General features: G+C 43.4%; 1 protein-coding gene across 1 annotated transcript in view; it reads right to left on the bottom strand.

The window, feature by feature from the left end:
* Positions 1 to 4,212: 4,212 nt before the first annotated feature.
* The window catches only part of LOC141131674 (uncharacterized), a 40,322-nt gene continuing 20,871 nt past the window's right edge, over positions 4,213 to 23,663 (bottom strand). Inside the window, exons 4-7 of the mRNA XM_073619219.1 lie at positions 22,332 to 22,997; positions 15,965 to 16,462; positions 8,334 to 8,627; positions 4,213 to 4,873 (exon numbers count right to left, since the gene is read on the bottom strand). Coding sequence (XP_073475320.1) covers positions 4,473 to 4,873; positions 8,334 to 8,627; positions 15,965 to 16,462; positions 22,332 to 22,997 — 1,859 coding nt within the window. The 3' untranslated portion in view covers positions 4,213 to 4,472. The remainder of the gene's footprint in view (positions 4,874 to 8,333; positions 8,628 to 15,964; positions 16,463 to 22,331; positions 22,998 to 23,663) is intronic.

Genomic DNA, 23,663 nt, shown 5'->3' with positions numbered 1-23,663 from the left:
ACAGGCAGCGTGCCGGAATGAGGAGATAGCTGAACCGGACATGATGCCAGTTTGCTGACAAAGTGATCGCTCCCATCATTGGATGGAGCGGGTCACGTGATAAAGGGCTGCTGTGATTGACCCTTTACCCTGATCTGTGATGCACTGGGTCCCGTGGTCCCAGCAATCATGGACACTTCTGGAAGTGTGCCCCAGGGGGTGTGCGAGAAGCACGAGCATGGAAGGCCATTACATGATGGCATCCCAGACAGTGGCGGCCCGTCCATTAGGGACACCCGGGCACCGCCCCCTCTGCATAATGGATAGATTCATGCATAGCATGAATCTATCCACGGCCGCCTCGGCCACCCCCATTCATGCTTCCGGGCGCATGCATTACAGCGGCCAGGTTTTTTTTTTTTTTTAAGCACCTGATTAGAGCCAGAGGCTCTAATAGGCTTCAAAGTATGGTGGGCTTGGGTCGCAGAGGATGCGTCCGGAGCCCACCCAGGTACGTTACAACAGCAAATGAATACTGGTCCTCAATCCAGCCAATCAGAAGCAGGTGTGGGACTAGTTTTCCGATTGGCAAAAAAGAGAGGACTCCCGAATGGCTGCCGAGGAGGATGGAGGAAACGGAAGCCGCCTCCGTCGCCGTGATAACCAGGAGAAAGGGAGGCCACCACCGTGATGACCAGGGGAACGGGAGGCCGCCACTGCCACCGAGCAGGGGAAGCCGCCGGTGATGGGGTAAGTGCTACCTACCGACCAACGGGGACAGGGGGTGTTGGCATACTGTTTGCCGCCCCCCCAAGAAGTTTTTCCACTGGCCGCCAGCTCACAGAACTAGCCAGCCATGCTGTAGCCGTCATTTGGCTATAGCACGATCAGCAAGTGGTTAAGAGTGCAGGGATCAGGTCAGCAGAACATTACTCACATACCCAGGGTCCAGCATCATCCCAGGGAGTCGGGTAGAGTAGTGTAAACTTTGCATTGTGCAGGCTCCAACTCATCACACTGGGAAAGTGTCCATCCAAAATAGCATGGCTGGAGCAGTCTGTGCATGCACAGCAGCAAGAATCGCCACACATGCATAGAGCGCTCTAACAGCACCATTTTTGAATTACTGCTTGCGCAGTGTGAGGGATTCGAGCCTACACACTGCAAGCTTTAACCCCATATTTTACCAAACAATTGGGCATAATATTGTGTTTGTTTGCATCAAAATTCATTTTAGTGTTATTTTTCTTGAAAATATGTGTTTGATAAATAGCTTTGCAAATATCATGCAACATAAAAAATTGTAAATACCATTATTCTGTTCTCCGAAGTTCTCCACAAACAGTAAAAATCCTCCCTTTGCACTGCAAGGGTTAAACAGCAATGGTTACTGTTCCTTGGTGTCCTCATGTCCAGAGCAGAACTATGGGCTCTGCATATGTCTTGATAAGGTCAGGAGCATCTGACCACCAGAGCATATGAGGCTGCGGGGGCTGGTCTTGCAGTGCAGATGAGTCTTCAAGAGCAGAGGATCGGGTAAGTAAAACTTCTCTTCCGAGTCCTGTAGATATAGACAGGCACTTAACCCTTTTAGTGCTGGAGCAAACTCACAGCAAAAGAAAATATTTTTGCTTGCCCCAGCTTTTTAATGGACAGCTAGTAGACCAATGATTTTCTTATTTAAGTCATTGGGTATGCCATTGTATCATTTTTATGTGTAACGCCCTGGTAAACACTAGAAGTTCCTACTTCCTGCGGATAAAAATACTAGTCCATTCACTTACCATTAATATGATGGTGGGGCAGCTATCTGCTACAACTTCTACATATCAGGAAAAAGCAGCAAGTGTTGCCACACAGGCTGGAGCATTGAGGTGCTGTAAGATTGCCACATTTATGGCCCCTGACATTCCAGATGTGCTAAGGAGTATAGCTTCACTAAAGTTGCCGCAGAGAAACGGCATTCGGATCTGTGGGTTGAAACTCTGGCAACATCCATGATCCAGCAATTTCTTGCACGAACGACATGAAACCTGTACTGAGAGAAATGCTGGGCCTGGCATTGCTGACCTTCTGAAAATACTAATTGCCTGGCTGTCTCTGTGTCAACTCATCACTGTACAAGAGGAGATTTCCTCTGTAAGTCACTGATCAACCCCATATGCCCGTATGCCTAAAAACCTGCATGCAAAATGTTAACATACATTTGTGACAAACTTACAGTAGTATCCTTTTGTCTGCATCAGTGGTTTTTGCACAACAGTGAAACACATTGCAGTGTACTTTAGCTTTGGTTGTAAAGTTTCTGTCAATGTGGAGGATCTTATTGGACTGGCTGATTCTGCATGAACAGCCCTCTAATATCAGTCCCACAAGATTCTATGGCACAGACCTTGTATCTATTACCCAAATTTGGTCACACTTATTACAACAAAATTTGATTCTTTCATTAATATTCAGTTATATTATCCACTTCCAGACCACCCGCCCACAATGTACTGAGGACAGGCGGCCCATGCAGGCAAAGTGACATACTGAGCACCCCCTCACTGTGATTGTACGCAGCGAGAGTCTGTCATCAATCCCTGCCAATGATTCATGGCTGAGACCTGATGATCAGGTGTGTCCAATCACAGCCCAGAGCCCTGTGTTGACAATCAACACAGGGCTCTCTACAGAGGGAACAATTTCTCTGTTTCTTGTCCCTGCAAAGCACCAGAGCTTCACAGGTTGCCACTGGAGTCCTCTTCCACTCCTCCATGACGACATCATGGAGCTGGTGGATATTAGAAACCTTGCGTTCCTCCACCTTCCGTTTGAAGGTGCCCCATAGCTGCTCAATAGGGTTTAGGTCTGAAGATATGCTTTGCCAGTCCATCACTTTTCCCCTCAGCTTCTTTAGCAAGGCAGTGGTCATCTTGGAGTTGTGTTTGGGGTCGTTATCATGTTGAAATACTGCTCTACGGCCCAGTCTCCGAAGGGAGGGGGTCATGTTCTGCTTCAGTATGTCACAGTACATGTTGGCATTTATGGTTACTTCAATGAACTGTAGCTCCCCAGTACCGGCAGCACTCATGCAGCCCCAGACCATGACACTCCCACCACCATGCTTGACTGTAGGCTTTGTACTCCTCACCTGGTTGCCTCTACATATGCTTGACACCATCTGAACCAAATAAGTTTATCTTGGTCTCATCAAACTACAGGACATGGTTTCAGTAATCCATGTCTTTAGTCTGCTTGTCTTCAGCAAACTGTTTGCAGGCTTTCTTGTGCATCATCTTTAGAAGAAGCTTCCTTTGAGGATGACAGCCATGTAGACCTATTTGATGCAGTGTGCGGTGTATGGTCTGGAGCACTGACAGCCTGACCCCCCACCCCCACCCCTTTAACCTCTGCAACAATGCTGGCAGCACTCGTACGTCTATTTCCCAAAGACAACCTCTGGATATAATGCTGAGCATGTGCACTCAACTTTTTTGGTCGACCATGGCGAGGCCTGTTCTCAATGGAACCTGTCCTGTTAAACCGCTGTATGGTCTTGGCCACTGTGCTGCAGCTCAGTTTCAGGGTCTTGGAAATCTTCTTATAGCCTAGGCCATCTTTATGTAGAGCAACATTTTTTTTTTCAGATCTTCAGAGAGTTCTTTGCCATGAGGGGCCATGTTGAACTTCCAGTGACCAATATGAGAGAGTGAGAGCGATAACACCAAATTTAACACACCTGCTCCCCATTCACACCTGAGACCTTGTAACACTAACGAGTCACATGACACGGGGAGGGAAAATGGCTAATTGGGCCCAATTTGGACATTTTCACTGAGGGGTGTACTCACTTTTGTAGCTAGCGGTTTAGACATTAATGGCTGTGTGTTGAGTTCTTTTGAGGGGACAGCAAATTTACACTGTTATACAAGCTGTACACTACTTTACATTATAGCAAAGTGTCATTTCTTCAGTGTTGTCACATAAAAAGATATAATAAAATATTTACAAAAATGTGAGGGGTGTACTCACTTTTGTGACTGTAAATTTAATTTGGGTACAACCTTGCATGACCGTGCAATTACCAGTTAAAGTAGCACAGTGCTAAATTTTCAAAAAATGGGCTGGTCATGAAGGGGGTAAAACCTTTCGGAGCTGAAGTGGTTATACAGGCTGAAAAACACGTTCTGTGTTTACCTTAGGTCTGATTTGAAAAAAAAATTAAAATCACACACGATACACATTAGAGATTGTCCTTCATAGACAGTTTCTGACATATTAACATTAAATACACATATACATGAGAAACCTGATAGAAGTATGTGAAAGTTTTGCAGACTTTTCTTTGATGTCTGTTTTTGGCTTCTTGGCATGGATAATAAAATTTGTTAGAATGGATCAGCAATTGGGGCAAAGTTGGATTAGTTCCCTTTATGACAAGTCTAGTGCTGTAAAAACCTGGAATGGTTCCCAAAGGTGTCCCCATATTCAGGGCAAGTTAACATCTCTCAAGAGTGAGTCCTCATGTGTCTGACCATAGAAGACTTGAGGCCAAACATCTTCCCACACTTTGTACACATAAAGCTTTTCTCCCCTGTGTGGACTCTCTGATGTACAATAAGGGAAGACTTCCGCGTGAAACTTTTCCCGCACTCAGCACACAGAAAGCGCTTTCCTCCACACTGAGCTCTGCTGTCCTCATCTGATCCATGAACCCATGTGCTGACTCCTAAGCTGCTATTAGCTGCATGCTTTAATGTGGTCTTCTCTAAAGGGCTTTCAATGTTCTTCATCTTGTCAGAGTTCTCTTTGTTTAATGCTTTAGAAATATAAAAGTCAAGTCCCCAGCCAGCTGAGTAGGGGAATACAGTCATTTCTCCACTGGTGTATTTCTTAAGGTGCTCACCAGCTACAAGAGAAGAACACAAAATTATGAAAAATCACAGTAAAGAAGAAAATAGGCTTTTAGTCTAGGTTTACAGTGCCCTGAAAAAGTACTGATACCCCTTTAAATTTTCCACATGTGTCATGTTACAACCAAAAAAGTAAATGTATTTTATTGAGATTTTATGTGATAGACCAACACAAAGTGGCACATAATTGTGAAGTAGAAGGAAAATGATAAATGGTTTTCAAATTTTTTTTACAAATAAATATCTGAAAAGTTTGGTGTGCATTTGTATTCAGCCCCCCTGAGTCAATACTTTGTAGAACCACCTTTCACTGCAATTATAGCTGCAAGTCATTTTGAGGATGTCTCTACCTATTTTTTTGTATATAAAGAGTGACATTTTTGCCCATTCTTCTTTGCAAAATAGCTCAAGTTCTGTCAGATTGGATAGAAAGTTCAATTTTGGTCTCATCTGAACAAAACACCTTCTTCCACATGTTTGCTGTGTCCCCCACATGGCTTCTCGCAAACTGCAAACAAGACTTCTTATGGCTTTCTTCTTGCTACTCTTCCATAAAGGCCATATTTGTGGGGAGCACGACTAATAGTTGTCCTGTGGACAGATTCTTCCACCTGAGCTGTGGATCTCTGCAGCTCCTCCAGAGTTACCATGGGCCTTTTGGCTGCTTCTCTGATTAATGCTCTCCTTGCCCGGCCTGTCAGTTTAGGTGGACGGCCATGTCTTGGTAGGTTTGCAGTTGTGCCATACTCTTTCCATTTTCAGATGATGGATTGAACAGTGCTTTGTGAGATGTTCAACTTAATCTCTGACCTGTCTGGTGTGCTCCTTGGCTTTCATGTTGCTGTTTGTTCACTAAGGTTCCCTAACAAACCTCTGAGAGCTTCACAGAACAGCTGTATTTATACTGAGAATAAATTACACACAGGTGGACTCTATTTACTAATTAGGTGACTTCTGAAGCCAATTGGTTCCACTAGATTTTAGTTAGGGGTATCAGAGTAAAGGGGGCTGAATACAAATGCACGCCACACTTTTCACATATTTATTTGTAAAAAAAAATTGAAAACCATTTATAATTTTCCTTCCACTTCACAATTATGTGCCACTGTGTGTTGATCTATCACATAAAATCCCAATAAAATACATTTAAGTATTTAGCTGTAACATGACAAAATGTAGAAAATTTCAAGGGGTGTGAATACTTTTTCAAGGCACTGTACATGTGTGCGGGTGGTGCGACTCACATTTGAGTGGGTACAGCAGCCCATTCATGTGATTAGACTACTGTACCTGTGTTTCCTGCAAGGTAAAAGTTCCTTTTGTAATGCAGCCGCATGATACTGCATGGTGTGTTTAACTCATGTGGTGTTAAACACCCAAAAACACTGCGTTTTATGATGTGTGAGGGTGTCTTTAAGAATTAAGGACACCCCCGCGTTGCTGCAAAAGAGCACTCGCATTCTGGCTGCGGACGTGGGAACATGTGCAATGTACATGCAATCCTGCACACCCTGAACCTAGTCTTATTACTGCTAAGAGTCTAAAGCAGAACTCTGGGCTAAAACCTCTTTACGTGTCCTTGTTGTTTATTTCCTGCCTTAACTGAATATGTCATCCATCCTCTGGTTCACTCAGTAGTTTCTCTGAAATAGCCTATTTATTTTGAGATCAAACTGTTAATTCCCATTGGTTTCCTGTTTGTAATACCAGTGGCTGCTTTGCCTCCTATTCCCCCAGCCACTGGTCTTGGCACATCTCTCCTGTAGTTCTTTCTCTAGGAAGCAGTGATATAATTCAGCCCTACTTGCAGTGGTGGGTGGACCGAGACTCGCAGATGCATTCAACATGTACAGGCCTAGTGTACCCACCCACATGCAATACAATTCAATACAGGATATGATGTAATCCCTGTTTCACATCCTCCTTGGCAGGGCAGATGCTGTTATCTTTTGAATTACAGATATAAGGTCATGAAAATTCAATTAGACTTTTCCCCTAAATGGTAAAGGATTTTAAAAGCTGTATTAGAGTTCCACCCAAAAGTGGAATTTCCGCTCATTGTACTCCTCCCCCCCTACGGTGCCACATTTGGCACCTTTTGGGGGGGGGGGATAAGGTACAGGATACCTGTATAATATCCTATTCCCACTTCCGGGAGCCTCAGCCGCGGGTATTGACGTCACCACCCGGGCTCCCTCCTCCTTCCCTGGCCGCCGGGCCAGTAGGAGAGAGGAGCGAAGCCTCGCGCATGCGCAGTAGGGTTCCCGGCGTGAAGCCGTAAGACTTCACTGCTGGGTTACCTTACTCGCAATGAAGGCGGCATACACCCGACAGCTGATGGAAACATCAGCTGCGGTGCCAACATCGCTGGACTCCTGGACAGGTAAGTGTCCGATTATTAAAAGTCAGCAGCTGCAGTATGTGCAGCTGCTAGCTTTTAATTTTTGCAGCGGTTCGCGAACCTCCGCTTTAACTCCTTAGTGTTTTGTGTAGGAGGGTGTACTAATGGGTGATTTTTACCTATCCCAGAGTTCTCCTTTAAGTATGTCCCAGTCATGGCAGCCATCATGCGGGTCTGGATAATGTTTTATAAAAGGAGAGCGACAATAGACAGCGACAGGGCTGCTTCATAGATTGTTGTAAGGCAGTGATGCCATCTTAAAACAATACAACTTGTCCAAAATTATATTTTTGAAACCACTTTAGCTCTTATACCTGTATACTTCTTAAAATGCGCAAAAGCAAGTTTTAAATTTCTCCTAAGAACTGTTTATCCTGCAATTACTTTGTCATTACTTCTAGATTGTAAACTCTAACGAGCAGGGCCCTTTGAGACAGAGACATTGGCTGCAGCCTTCAGTCCACTCTCTGCTGAAAACGGGGTCACAGGAATGCAAAACGAACTGCACTCCTGTGACCCATAGGAGAAGTACAGCCAAACGAGCCCAGGCTAGACTTCTCCTGTAAGCATAAGTTAATATGTCAAAAAGTCCCAGACCATATAAGGGGCAATGCAGTATAAAATCTGCAACACTTTTCTGGTGACTGCTTTCTGAATGTCCTGTGCCAAATTTAGAAAAGCAGTATGACGGTTCTAATGCGATTATAGCAACACTTTTACATTACGTTGCAATCGCAGCAACTATGCTGTAATTCATAAAGAAATACGTCAGTTTTGGAGATGGGGAAACTTGTGGTAAAAAAGACCAATGTCATTTTGAAGTAATTTGTGTTGGGACAGAAGAGAATGTCTAGCCCCACATTGTTGGTTGTGAGATGCTGGTGGCTCCACGGCCACTGGTGTCCTACCACCTAATGACACTCGGCCACAAAATGTTATTGGTTGCTAAGATGCTGGCAGACCAGAAGCCAAGAGCAGCCTAGTAATCAATGAAGCACAACATCCTTGAGACCTGCGCACAAGGTCAGCTACACTTTAGTACAATTTCTGCTTACCAGTGCATGGGTTTTCTAAAATTTCCTCCTTTATATTTAGAGAATCTTCTTTTGTTATCTCCTTTACATTGGTACAAGATGAAGCCACGCAGTTAATAACAGGTGCCCCAGGTAATAAACACGGGCTGTCATGTGACATCTGAGCTCGGTCTAATAAAGCAGATTCTAGCTCATTCATTAATGGCACTGGCACAACAGTATTATCTGCATCTGATGAACGCTGTATATCTTTTAGCCTCTGTTGTTCATCAGGCTCCATCTTCAAGACATCATCAGGATTCAGGGGCAGCTGACCTGATCAAAAGAAAAAAAAAGACTTGATTTTACAAGAAGTTAAAGCGGTAGTGAAGTTTAGAGAAAAAAAAGCATTTCCCCTGCAGGTTGAGGGCTAAATATGCTAGTATGCATCACATACTTATCTTAAGACGAAGCCCTCCAAAGGAGTGCTGTCACCACTGACAGGGCTTCCATCTCATCTGCACCCAGTCTTCCTTCCAGGCTCTGACCATTTGAATGGCCAAGCTGCAATGACGCAACTCTCACGCATGTGCACGGGAGCCAAGAACGTGGCACAGCGCTCTGAAGATATGGTATACTCTGTATGCCGTTGCATCAGAGCACAATGCGCATGCGCCGGTGATGCGACTAACTGCAGAAATAGTGAATATCTCCTAAACGGTGCACGTTTAGGAGATGATATTCTATGTACCTACAGATAAACTTTACTATAAGCTTACCTGTTGGTACAAGTCACCAGGCGGTATTTACTACAGCTTTAAAACAAAATTTAACTTGAAGAACAAACAGTCTGTGAGGCCAAAATCATTTCCTGTCGAAGGCATAACAGACATTATTTGCTGCTAGGCCAAAAATGCAGCTTCTACAAGCTAAGAGAAGTGTACATGAGAACAGACACTTGCATCCTTTACTAAGATTTATTGTCTCTGTAACGGGCCATACAAAGTAAGACTCAGATTGGTTAGCATCAACACATCTACCATTCAGCCAAAAAGAGCATTTGTGAGATCAGGCACTGTTGTTGGACCAAAAGACCTGGTTCACATTCAGCAATCCAATTTATTCCAAAAGGTGTTCAATAGGATTGAGGTCAGGGTTCTGTACATGCCACTTGAATTCCTCCATACCAAACTAATCAAACTATGCCTATTTATAAAAATGCCATTATATATATATATATATATATATATATATATATATATATATATATATATATATATATATATATATATATATATATATATATATATATATATATATATATATATATATATATATATATATATACCCAAAACGTTTTTTTTTAAGTTCTGGATAGAATAAGGAAAACCCCCTGTCAGGTACCACTGCTATCCAGGGTCCCGTTAGGGAGATTTTCCCTCACTTTCTATACTGGGGACAATGTTTAACCAGTCAGGAAGTGAAGGAACATCTGCACTAGAGAAACCGACAGCAATAAGGTGTGAAGAGAGATTCTAGCATTCCCCAACTCAATTTAAAAATTAGAAATTTTTTACTTAAAGCGCTGCGCAAAAAATTGCTAGCCAGCACAGGAATAAGCGACCCCCCCCCACCACACACACACACACACACACACACACACACACCATTATTATTATAAAGGATTTATATAGAGTCGATAGTTTACGTAGCGCTTTACAACTTGAGGGTAGACAGTACAAATACAATACACTTTTATACAGTAAGAAATAAGAATCAGAGGGCCCTAGAGCATGCCCCAGTTTTGTAGCAAAGTAGTCTGATGAAGAAACCTGAAGAAGAAACACTTTGGTCTGAGTTGGGTCCAGGACTCAATCAAGACAATCCAAATGATGAGTCCAGTTCTAGCAAAAATTTCAGAAGGTTCAAGATCCATCCGAACCATTGTAATGTCTGTACAGTCAAAGCCACATTATCCAAAAGAGCCCATGTCAACTGTACCATTAATAGGAGGTTGTCTGAGTATCCCAAGATGGGAATGTAAGGAAAGTGCGGTAGTATTAATATTAGGACCAGCACAATGGAGAATACCCAAGGTGCAGACAAGAGGCAAAGCCATGTTTGTAATGTAGGGGCCAGATAGGAAACACTGATGTTCTTGAAAAATGGGGACATATAGATAATAACCACAGAAACCAGGTGCAGTGAGGCAAGGATAGACCTGGTGGATTCTATCCATGATTTCTGGACTAAAATGAGGACATTTCGAGTTTTGAGACTGAAGTAGGGTGGACACCCCCTTTGAGTATGAAAACTTTAAGTGTTAATAAACCCACAACAGTAAAATCTGTCTGTATATGCAGTAAAATGTGCTTGGTATTCTCACCGTGGAACCTAAGGGGTTAAGCCTCTGCACTGTGTAAAAAGGCTGTTTGATCCTGTCTTCTCTGTTCCTCCCCTTCTTCTACAGTCCCCAAATCATCTCCTGATAGTACAGAGCCTTGTGGGAAAGCTGCACATGCTCAGTTTGGTGTGTATTGCTAGAGAGGCTTTTTTTTTTTCTTGGTAGAGTGCACTGACACAGACTAAAAAAATTTGATGTAGAATTGATCCAAAGAGATGTTGTCCTTCTAAAACCATGTGGAATAAATGCTTCTTATACAGGAATTCCACAGCCCAGCACCTTAAAGTGTTACTAAACCCAGGTCCCTGCATTCACTATATCTGGTCTCCCACAGTACACAGAGCATGGAAATGCGATTATTTTAGTAAATATAAACCGCTAAATACCTTTTCTCATCAGCAGTCTATATCAGTCTTGTGAGTGCTATCTGGTTAAAGCTTGTAGGAGGAGTTTTCATTCTCCTCTGATTGTCCTATGAGGCTGCAGGACCCCTGTCCCTTTGTCTGGGCAGTGCCAATTGGCCCCGTGCTGATCACATGCACCCTCCCAAAAAGAAAACTCTCTAGCAATACACACCAAAACTGAGCATGTGCAGAGTGACTCCAAACGCTCTGTCTTATCAGGAGATGGATTGGGGACCGTGGAAGGGGAGAATCAGAGAAAACAGGACCAAACAGACATTCTACACAATGTGAAGGGTTCCACAGTGAGTATAACAAGCATGCTTTACTGCATATACAGACTGATTTTACTGTTGTGGGTTTAATAACACTTTAACTAAGATGTCCATACATTTTTAGTTTTAGCAAACTGTCACAAAATTAAAAGCCGAAAAAAAAAAAAAAAACTCAACCAACATAAGCTTACCAGTTACACAAAACTGTGAGTTGCAAAGCAGGGGAGAGGAAAACTGCCTCAGCTCTGGACTGATAACTCCATAAGAAATTCCCACCAGTGAAAACTGGGAAATGCAACAAGCGTTAGCAAAGTCTTCCAGGATTTAACTTAACTGGCATAAAATCCACAAGCGCTGGTTGGCTAACTGGCATGAATCCTTCAAGGATTTAACTTATCTAGTGTGAATCAACAAGCAGCTGTTAACAGTAGAAAGAAAATCTCCCAAACATACTGAGAACAGTGTTGCTAAAGAAGAGATCACATCCACTCTCCTGAGGATACTAGCACAAAACTGAGGCATGCTGGTTGTGGGGGGTGGGGGGAGGGTTTGTGTGCAGCTTTTGTTGCCAGTGTCCATTTCTCCTGTAGGCAGCAGTATAACCCAAAAGTTATAGAGAAAGTAAAGTCCTACGTATATATTGTACCTATAGTTAAGCCTAGAATAAGGCTTACCTATAAGTACTGTAAATATCTCTTCAATATGCACCGTTTAGGAGATATATACTGTATATGCAACCGATTACATCATTGGCACATGCCCTCTGAAGGAACGACCACCTGTGCCGTTTCTTCAGAAGCCTGTGCCGTGACTGCCAGCTCCCGTTCGCATGCGCAGGAATGACGTTACGCGATTCCGGCCAGTCACATAGCCGGAGACCTCGGACACGGAAGGAAGATGGGCGAAGATGGATGCGGTATCCACCAGGGACGACGAGGACTTCGTTTACAGGTAAGTTTAACAGAAAGTGCTATTATGCAATGCATAATAGCACATTATGCCTTTACTTTTGCAGGTCAGAAAAAGAAAAAAAGAACAGGGCCTTACTTCCTCTTTAAAGACTTTGTGTCCTTCCATGGACAATAAAGAAAAAGCATGTTTAACTCTGTCTGTGTTGCTCCACCTATGAGACACTCCACCTTGTTGCCTGCACTCAGGACAACCTATTTACAAGACAGGAAATGAAAGAGTCTCTCCTCCGACATCAGTAAAACTTGGGACAGGGTTCTAATCTTTCCCCACTCTAAAAAAAAAAATGTTTGGACTATTGATACGCTTTAAAGTGGATGTAAACCCTCACATATATCCAGTGAAGTGAACAGCCTCAGATGATACACAGAGATGAAACAAATCTCCCTACATAAGTTTACATGTATGTGTTCAACAGTGCAGTGAAGTCTGGGCATACAGCCAAGACAGCTGATTGGAGGAAAGGCACACATCCCCTTCCCTCATAGGTAGAGACTTTCAGCTCTATTGGTTGAATGGTGCAGCACTCTGCTAATCTATTTATAGCAACCTCCCCAACACAAAACTCTGGCTGCTTTTATCATATGTGACGGAGAACTTGTCAGGGGTTATCAGGCTGATAACAGAAGAACGGAGCAGGAGACAGCTATGAGACATAGTGCTTTGAAGAGAGATAAAAAAAAAAAAAACAAAAAAAAAAAAAAACAAAAAAAAAAAAAACAAAAAAAAACACTGCAGATATACGGTTAGGTCCATATATATATATATATATATTTTTGGACACAGATACAATTTTTTTGCAGGTATTTACCAAAACATATTCAAGCTATAGTTCTATAATGTAAATGGGCTAAAAATGCACACTCTAAAGGTTTAATTTAAGGGTATGTACATGCAAATCGGGAGGAAGGGTTTAGGAATTACAGCTCTTAAGAATAGACACCCCCCCTTTTCCAAGGGACCAGAAGTAATTGGACAATTGAATCAAAACCTGTTTCATGGCCAGGTGTGGGCTACTCCTTTGTTATTTCTTCATCAATTAAGCAGGTAAAAGGTCTGGAGTTGATTCTAAGTATGGTATTTGCATTTGGAATCTATTGCTGTGAACCTACATCATGCGTTAAAAGGAGCTGTCCATGCAAGTGAAACAGGCCACTCTAAGGCTTCAAAAACAAATCTATCCGGGAGATAGCAACAACATTAGGAGTGGCCAAATCAACCGTATGGTACATTCTGAGGAAAGAAGTACGCATTGGTGAGCTCAGCAACATAAAAAGGCCTGGATATCCACAGAAGACAACAGTGGTGGATGATCGCAGGTCGCAGGTAAAGAAAAACCCATTAGCAACATCCAGACAAGTAAAGACACTCCCCAGAAGGTGGGCGTATCATTGTCAAAGTCTACATCAATAGAGTCTAATCAGTCTAATCAAGAGAAGACTTCACGAGAGGGAAAACAGAGGGTTCACCATAAGGTACAACCCATTCATAAGCCTGAAGAATAGAAAAGCCAGATTAGACTTTGCCAAAAAACATCTAAATAAGCCAGACCAGTTCTGGAAAAGCATTCTTTGGATGGATGAATCTAAGATTAATCTGTACCAGAATGACGGGAAGAAACAAGTGTGGAGGAGGCTTGGAACAGTTCATGATCCAAGGCACACAACATCATCTTTAAAACATGGTGGAGGCAGTGTGATGGCATGGGCATGCATTGGTTCCAGTGGCACCGGGTCATTGGTGTTTATTGATGATGTGATAGAAGAAAGAAGCACCCGGATGAATTCTGCAGTGTTTAAAGATACACTGTCAGCCCAGATTCAGCCAAATGCAGCAAAGTTGATTGGACGGCGCTTCACAGTAAAGATGGACAATGATCCAAAACACATTGCAAAAGCAACGGAATTTTCTGCAATGGCCGAGTCAGTCACCTGATCTCAACCCAATTGAGCATGCATTTCACTTGCTGAAGGCAAAACTAAAGGCAGAAAGACCCACCAACAAAGAACAACTGAAGACAGCTGCAGTTAGAGCCTGGCAAAGCATCAGAAAGGAGGAAACCCAGTCTCTGGTCCACGGGTTCCAGACTTCAGGCAGTCATTGCCAGTAAAGGTGTCAGGAAGATACTGCCAGTAACCGGTGCCCCAGGCTCACTGGTGTGCATTTGCGAGCGTCACTGTGCTCATGCGCACGCATCCCTGTCGGCGCTAGGCGGGCTATTTAAGTCTGTCTGTCACTTCCAGTCCCTGCTGTCTGCTCTACAGCGTTCCGTGTGCTTAATCTGACCTGATCTGAGATTACCTGTTTAGACCCAGCTATCTGTTTGTGACCAACCCAGCTGTCTGCCTGCATCTGACCTCCGACTTGCCTACGACCATTCTTCTGTTTGTTCCCTGGTACCTCTGCTGTCCGCCTGAAACTTGACCACCTGCCTGCCTGACGATTCTTCTGCCTGACATTCTGGTACCTCCTCTGCCTGTCTGATATCTAACCTGGCCTGCCTGACCTCTCTGTGCCTGCTGTTGTTCCTGGTTCCTGTCCAGCACACCAGTCTCCAGTCTACTTGCCTGCTGTTGTTCCTGGTTCCAGTCCAGCCCTCCAGTCTACTTGCCTGCTGTTGTTCCTGGTTCCAGTCCAGCCCTCCAGGCTCCAGTCTACTTGCCTGCTGTTGTTCCTGGTTCCAGTCCAGCCCTCCAGTCTCCAGTCTACTTACCTGCTGTTGTTCCTGGTTCCAGTCCAGCACTCCAGTCTCCAGTCTGCTTGCCTGCTGTTGTTCCTGGTTCCAGTCCAGCCCTCCAGTCTCCAGTCTACTTACCTGCTGTTGTTCCTGGTTCCAGTCCAGCACTCCAGTCTCCAGTCTGCTTGCCTGCTGTTGTTCCTGGTTCCAGTCCAGCACTTCAGTCTCCAGTCTACTCTCCAGGTCATCTCCTGGCTTGTAGTGTTTCCTGGACTTCTGAACTGACTGTTGATCCTGCCAGGCACTCATACCACTCCCTAACTCCTGTGCCCTCTGTCTCCATTCCAGGGGGCCGTGAGTGGAAGCCGTAGGGGAGGCCTCTCTCTGCAGTTCGGGCTCAAAACTACCAGGTACGTGACAAAAGGATTCTCAACAAAATATTAAAAATAAACATTTTATTTATGATTATATTCATTTGTCCAATTACATTTGAGCCCTTGAAAATGGCGGGACTGTGTATAAAAATGGTTGCAGTTCCTAAAATTTGTACTTGATATTTATGTTCAACCCTCTGAACTAAAGCTGAAAGTCTGCACTTCAAATTAATTTGAATTGTTTCGTTTTAATTTTATTCTGGTGGCATACAGAGCCAAAAGTATGAAAATTGTACCTGTGTCCAAATATATATATGGACTGTGCCCAGCTCAAATTTCAAGGTTCGGGTTTACATCCACTTTAACTCACTAAATTGAAGGGGTGTCCATATTCTTTTGACTATATAATGTATTTACTACATACAGTAATTGAAAGACAGTTTAGTTGGTTTAGAGTTTTGTATGGTATATTTATCAATTAAAAAACAAAACAAACATTAGCTCTATATAAGGGTAGCCATTAATAGATATGCTATAAAAGCAAACAAAATGAAAAGAAAGAAATCTACTCACTATTATGGATTTCCATATGCACTGACAGATCTTGATAGCAATTGAAACAAATACCACATTGAGAGCAAATATTAGGGGGTTGACCAGTGTGGGTCCTCATGTGTCGGACCAGAGAGGACTTGAATGAAAATCTCCTCTTGCACTCTGTACACATGTAGAGTTTCTCTCCTGTATGAACTCTCTGATGTACAATAAGGGATGATTTCCGAGTGAAGTTTTTCCCACATTCAATACAGTGATAAGGCTTTTCCCAGCTATGAGATCTTCCATCAGGATTTGATTTAGTGGCTTTGGTAAATTTAGCTCTCTCCACTCCACTGAAAACAAGACCCTGCAATGCTTTTCTAGAGCCATTATCTGTTGCCTTACAACTGCTAAGATGTGGACAGTTTCTTTCTTCTGAAAAGGTTTTAAAGTAATCTTTGGTGTCACAACCTTGAAAGTCAATATTTACCGGATTCTCTGCATGCATCAGCCTGTTGGAAGACATGGCACTAGCTGAAAAATACAATGCATTATTAGCTGAAGTTCTCAGTCCATAGATAAAACACACAATACCACTACCCTATTAGTACACAAGCATGCTATAAGAACATTTCACTTTGAAGTAGTGACAGTTTTGCAAAGAAAGATGTTTTGATGGGTTCACTTTGGGTTTCTACCCTTGGGCTAGTCCCTTCCATCTAGTAACCTAACGGTTACCAATACTACCTCATTGAGACATTATTTTTTATTATACAGGATTTATATAGCTCCAACAGTTTACGTAGCATATTTATATGGGACCAGTGGCAGCCCGTCCATTAGGGGCACCCGGGCGCCGCTCCTTCTATCCATGGCTGCCACATCCTAATTAATGCCCTATGATCCACATGCCGCTACCCCCTATTCATGCGTCTGGTCCCTTTCAGGATGCCAGGTGCATGAATTACAGCGGCGGGGGTGTTTATTTTTTAAGCACCTGATTAGAGCCAGAGGCTCTAATAGGCTTCAAAATAGGATGGGCTCATGATGCAGAGCATTTCGCCATGAGCCCACCCAGGTGTTACATCAGCGAATGAATATTCGCTGTTGCAACACTGATCCTCCTCCCATCCAATCGGTAACCAGGCCTGATACCCGTCACCCGATTGGCTGAAAGGACAGGTGATCCTATTGGACACCTAGGAGGAGGGGAGGAGACCCACTGCTGAAGCGAGGAGAAGACACAGGAGCCGCTGCCTGATCCCTGCCACTGCCCGATGTGCCCACCGCCTAGATAGGGTAAGTCTTGGTGGACCAGCAGACAGCAAGGGGGGGATTGAGGTGCCGCGGCGGGGGAGGGGGGATGGTTGTTTGCCGCTCCCCCAAACAAAAAAAACTCCAGCCGCCACTGCATGGGACTATACCGGTATACCTTGATTTTGATACTACTGTATGCCTTTACCTTTCTTGATAGGCTCAGCAATGTAACAACGTCTACAAAATTACTCTATTTTGTAAAACTAATAAGAACAATTGAAACAGAAAAAGAAGCATTTCGACGATATACAGTAACAAGTCACTTGCGGAATGACTCGATGATTTTCTCATCAGCCGCCACTGTAGACTTTTTAATAGACATGCAAACAAAATGATGTGCAATAACCTGCTGTGCTAAAAAGAAATGATATAAAGCTTTAAACAACAAGCAAGCACTGGATGGTAGAATTATTTATGTTTCAGAAAGGATACACAATGAAACCTAAAAATATAGAACAGTCCCACATAAAAAGAAAATAACACATACTTTCATTAATTTATTTTCACTTGTAAACAAGTTAGGTCAAACTGCGCAGTCAAAGTTTATGCCAAGCAAAACAGTTTCTTCAGTTTGGATAGGGGGACCCTTGTACAGTTTTACAGCTACCTGGGGCTCTGTTATACTGGCCATACTCTATACGAAAAATCGTTCAAACTCGTTTCCGAATAAGGAACATTTGGCCGTGAGAGCAAACGATAGTGCCATCATGTAATGACCCAATTTTCGATCAATAATGGACATAAATACATTCGTTATTCATCCAGTACAAACAATTCCATTTTTAACAGGCAAGAAACACATTAACCTTTCAATTTATCACTTGTTCAGAAGAATTTTCCAACGTGTTCTCCGATTTTTTTTGCCTTTGAAAAGTTAAAACCGATTTTCTATTTGTGCCCATTAACTGGACAAAAAAACGAACGAATGGTCCAAATGACAGATTTCCAAAGATTTTTCAGCTAGTGTATGGCCAGCATTAGAGAGGTTTCCCTTACCTCCTTTTCTGGTGACAATGTTTCAGAGACATTAATTGATGTTACTCTCCAAAGAAACCCCCTTGAGATTTTTTTTTTTCTGTCTGTATTCCTGTTGCAGATTTCCCCTCACTTATTGGTAAATCTGTTGTCACTGGGACAGGAAGAGGGAAAATATCTCTAATGGAGCCCCTCATAGCAGTAAAATCCAGAGCTGTGTATGTGTGTTTAATAAAATTCTTAAAGTTGTTCTAAAGGCAGAAGTTTTTTTTTTATCTTAATGCTTTCTTTGTATTAAGATTAAAAAACCTTCTGTGTGCAGCAGCCCCCCAATACTTACCTGAGCCCCATCTCTATCCAGCTATGTTGTACAAGAGACTCTGCCTTTCAGGACTTTCCCTCCTGATTGGCTGAGACACACTGTTAGTCAGTGAGCCAATAAGGAGACAGAGGGGGCAGGGCCGAGCCACGGCTCCATGTCTGGATGAACACACACAACACACACAGCAACACACAGCAGTGGCTCGGTTTAGATGACCCAATAGCAAGCTATGGGGGCACTCGGCAGGAGGGAGAGGCACGGAGCGCCAGTGAGGGACCCGAGAAGAGGAGGATCTGGGCTACTGTGTGCAAAACCACTGCATGGAGCAGGTAATTATGACATGTTTGTTATATTTAAACAAACAAAAAAAAGACTAATATCACTTTGAGTGCCAGTTCACACTTGTGCAAAGTCAGACACTGCATGTGATTTGCTCCGCACTGCGATGTCTGTGCGATGCAAATTCAGCCATACAGATTGCATGGCTGAATTTCCATCGTATTTGGACCAAAATCGTGCGGGACCCTTTTTTTTTTTTCGTCCCGCACCAGAATCAGATCACATCGATCAGTGTTCACACCTATGCTTTCTGATTCCTGTCCAAATTCACAGTTCACACTGTGATCTGCGGACAGATCTGGGGGTGTCATTAACTGTGGATTGACACTCCCTATAGTTTCCATAGAGCAATGTGAACCGCCGGCGATTCACACTGCCATGCGGGAAACCCCACTGGATTTGCAGGGTTTCCCACATTGCACCAGTGAGAAACCAGCTTAAGCCCTAGGTTCACACTGACTGCAGGTTAGAAATCGTGCAAGTTCAGCTGAACTCGCACAATTTCATACCTGCATGTCAGTCCGACGTCGGGAGCGATTTCAGAGACATCTGTGTGGGTTCCTGCAAATACAGTGGGGACGAAAAGTATTCAGACCCCCTTAAATTTTTCACTCTTTGTTATATTGCAGCCATTTGCTAAAATCATTGTAAAGGTAAAAGTTTTTTCACCTTAATGCATTCTATGCATTAAGGTGAAAAAACATCAGACAATACCAGCCCCCCCGTTTTACTTACCTGACCCCTCGAAAGTCCTGCGCTCGCCCCTGACATCCTCTTTGCCGCTTAGCCTGGCCGTTGATTGGTTACAGTGGATGGATTAAAAGCAGCGCAGCCATTGGCTCGCACTGCTTTCAATCACATCCAATGACGCAGCGCACCGGGGGGGGGGGGGGGGGGGGGCGGGGCCGAGTGATACAGTGAGCGGCTATGGCCACCGGCTGTATCACGGGAGCGCGCCAGCAAGCACTCAACACCATGCAAGGGAGCTCGCATGAAGGTGTTGAGTCCTTGCAGGGGGGAGCCGAGACAGCCGCCGAGGGACCCCAGAAGACCAGGTTTGGGGCCACTCTGTGCATAACGAGCTGCACATTGGAGGTAAGTATAACATGTTTATTTTAAAAAAAATATATATATCTTTTGTGATCCTTTAAGTTCATTTTTTTTCCCTCATTAATGTACACACAGCACCCCATATTGACAGAAAAACACAGAATTGTTGACATTTTTTCAGATTTATTAAAAAAGAAAAACTGAAATATCACATGGTCCTAAGTATTCAGACCCTTTGCTCAGTATTTAGTAGAAGCACCCTTTTGATCTAATACAGCCATGAGTCTTTTTGGGAAAGATGCAACAAGTTTTTCACACCTGGATTTGGGGATCCTCTGCCATTCCTCCTTGCAGATCCTCTCCAGTTCTGTCAGGTTGGATGGTAAACGTTGGTGGACAGCCATTTTTAGGTCTCTCCAGAGATGCTCAATTGGGTTTAAGTCAGGGCTCTGGCTGGGCCACTCTTTCGTTATTTTAACTGTGTGCTTAGGGTCATTGTCTTGTTGGAAGGTAAACCTTCGGCCCAGTCTGAGGTCCTGAGCACTCTGGTGAAGGTTTTCATCCAGGATATCCCTGTACTTGGCCGTATTCATCTTTCCCTCGATTGCAACCAGTTGTCCTCTCCCTGCAGCTGAAAAACACCTCCACAGCATGATGCTGCCACCACCATGCTTCACTGTTGGGACTGTATTGGACAGGTGATGAGCAGTGCCTGGTTTTCTCCACACATACCGCTTAGAATTAAGGCCAAAAAGTTCTATCTTGGTATCATCAGACCAGAGAATATTATTTCTCACCATCTTGGAGTCCTTCAGGTGTTTTTTTTTTTTTTAGCAAACTCCATGCGGGCTTTCATGTGTCTTGCACTGAGGAGAGGTTTCCGTCGGGCCACTCTGCCATAAAGCCCCGACTGGTGGAGGGCTGCAGTGATGGCTGACTTTCTACAACTTTCTCCCATCTCCTGACTGCATCTCTGGAGCTCAGCCACAGTGATCTTTGGGTTCTTTTTTACCTCTCTCACCAAGGCTCTTCTCCCCCGATAGCTCAGTTTGGCCGGATGGCCAGCTCTAGGAAGGGTTCTGGTCGTCCCAAACATCTTTCATTTAAGGATTATGGAGGCCACTGTGCTCTTAAGAACCTTAAGTGCAGCAGAAATGTTTTTGTAACCTTGGCCAGATCTGTGCCTTGCCACAATTCTGTCGCTGAGCTCTTCAGGCAGTTCCTTTGACCTCATGATTCTCATTTGCTCTGACATGCACTGTGAGCTGTAAGATCTTAGATAGACAGGTGTGTGGCTTTCCTAATCAAGTCTAATCAGTATAATCAAACACAGCTGGACTCAAATGAAGGTGTAGAACCATCTCAAGGATGATCAGAAGAAATGGACAGCACTTAGGACCATGTGATATTTCAGGTTTTTTTTAATAAATCTGCAAAAATGTCAACAATTCTGTTTTTCTGTCATAGGATGCATTAAGGTGAAAAAAACACAAGGGTTTACAACCCCTTTAAGCTGCATACACAATAAGATTTGATCCATCATATCAACAAAATATGTCAAAACCTACTTACAGGTAAACAATCCACTTAAAGTGTACTGAACCCAGGACCCTGCATTCACTATATCTGGTCTCCCACAGTACTCAGAACACGGAAATGCAATTCTTTTAGTAAATATAAACTGCTAAATACCTTTTCTTATCAGCAGTATATAGCAGTCTAGCTGGATACACACCATACAACATTTGTTGTTAGATTTCCTTTATGTTTACCTTCGACTAGGTAGTACAAGGGCCTGCCTGATTGCATACAAATTGAAAGTGTTGGAGGTTTGACCTCGTATTATATGATTTTGGTAAATCTAAAGGAAAAAAAATCTAAAGAAAATTGTACAGTGTATATCCAGCCTTATAACTTCTATGAACTTGTAGGTTAAGTTTTCATTCTCCTCTGACTGTCCAATGAGGCTGCAGGACCCCTGACCCTCTCTCTGGACAGTGCCGATTGGCCCTGCGTTGCTCCCAAGAAAAAAAGAAAAAACCCTCTAGCAATACACACCAAACTGAGCATGTGCAGCATGCCCAAAGGCTCTGTACCATCATGGATTGGGGACTGTGGAAAAAGGGGAGGATCAGAGAAGACAAGATCAAACAGCCTTTTTACAAAATCCAGAAAATTAACCCCTTACGTTCCACAGAGAGTATAACAAGCATGTATTACTGCATATAGAGACTGATTTTACTGCTGTGGGTTTAGTAACACTTTTTATATCAAGCAGACCCTCACACTACTCAGCTGTGTGTTAATCTGATGAATCAAATCTGAAAGGACACCCAACTATAAATGTCCAGTGTTATTTACAGTGTATACACATGATCCTCATGGAACATGAAGACTTACCTGTATGTACTACCTGATGTCTCAATAACAGATCCTGCTGCCAGAACTGTTGACCACACTGCAAGCACACATGGGATTCCCCTGCACCACTATTAATGACATTGTTGTTTCTTTTGTCTTCTGCTTTCAGATTTAATGTCTGTGTCTTCTGTGTTTTCAGGTGCACTACAAGCTGTGATGTGTGCCGGAAGCTCTTTTCACACTGAGAACGCTTATTGGGTTTCACTCTTCTGTGAACTTTCTGGTGCTGGAAAAGGCTGGAATAGCGAGGGAAGCATTTGCCACAATCGGGACATAAGAAGTTCCCGGTCTTTGGGATGTGGATCCTCAGGTGTCTGACCATGGAAGACTTGAGACCGAACCTCTTCCCACACTGTGTACACATGAAGCGTTTCTCTCCAGTGTGGACTCCTTCATGGACAATAAGAGAAGATTTCCGGGTGAAGCTTTTCCCACACTCGGCACACAGAAAATGTTCCTTAGCACTCCTGACCTTCTTGTCTGCTTTATTGCCAATGTACATTGAATGCTTTTCTACCAAATTTAGCTGGGCAGTGCTACATGTGTCTTTATGCTGGGCATTCCTACTTTCTTCACCTCTCTGACCAGTTTCACACACACTGGAACAAGTTCTTGTGTCAAGGACTGTGCCAATAAAATATTTACCTGCAGAATAAAGAGAAATAAAAGGAACATAATTTCCATTACATTAGTCAATTCACAGTATTTGTGAAGAGTGGTAAAATACATAAAGGGACCCAATCAAAAATGGGCATTTGTATTCATTTAATATTCCAATCTTGTCCTGATAATGAAGCCATAGCTCCTCCTTCAATACCGGACACTTTTGCCCCCTTCCCACCCAGCTCAATTTTCACATTTCTGCACACAGTTACACTTTGAATGACAATCAGGGCCGGTTCACACTGCTGCGGTGCGAATTTAGTGCAAATTTGATCCAATTGTGGTGCGAATTTTTGTTGCGTTTTTTTTGTGACAAGTGCAAACAGTGTAACGCTGTACCCAAAGGAATTTTTCATCATTTTTTTTTCACATAATAGAGCTGGTGGTATTTACTCACCATTGGACTTTTTATTTTTGCTATATAAACAAAAAAAATATTGAACATATATTTAAATTCAGGCCAAAATGTGTTCTGCTACATTTCTTTGGTAAAAATACCCCAAATCTGTGTCTATTCTTTAGTCTGCGTGAAAATTATAGAGTCTACAAACCAGTGGCGTACCAACGGGGGGGAGGTCCTCCCCGGGTGCCACACAATGGGGAGTGTAAGGCCGGCGGCAGCTGCCCGGGGTCTTGTCATTGTAATGG

This window comes from Aquarana catesbeiana, linkage group LG03 (assembly GCF_042186555.1).
Source record: "Aquarana catesbeiana isolate 2022-GZ linkage group LG03, ASM4218655v1, whole genome shotgun sequence".
NCBI classification, from domain to species: domain Eukaryota; kingdom Metazoa; phylum Chordata; class Amphibia; order Anura; family Ranidae; genus Aquarana; species Aquarana catesbeiana.
Note: the sequence above shows the minus strand (reverse complement) of the source record. Positions and strands in the feature narration are given on the sequence as shown.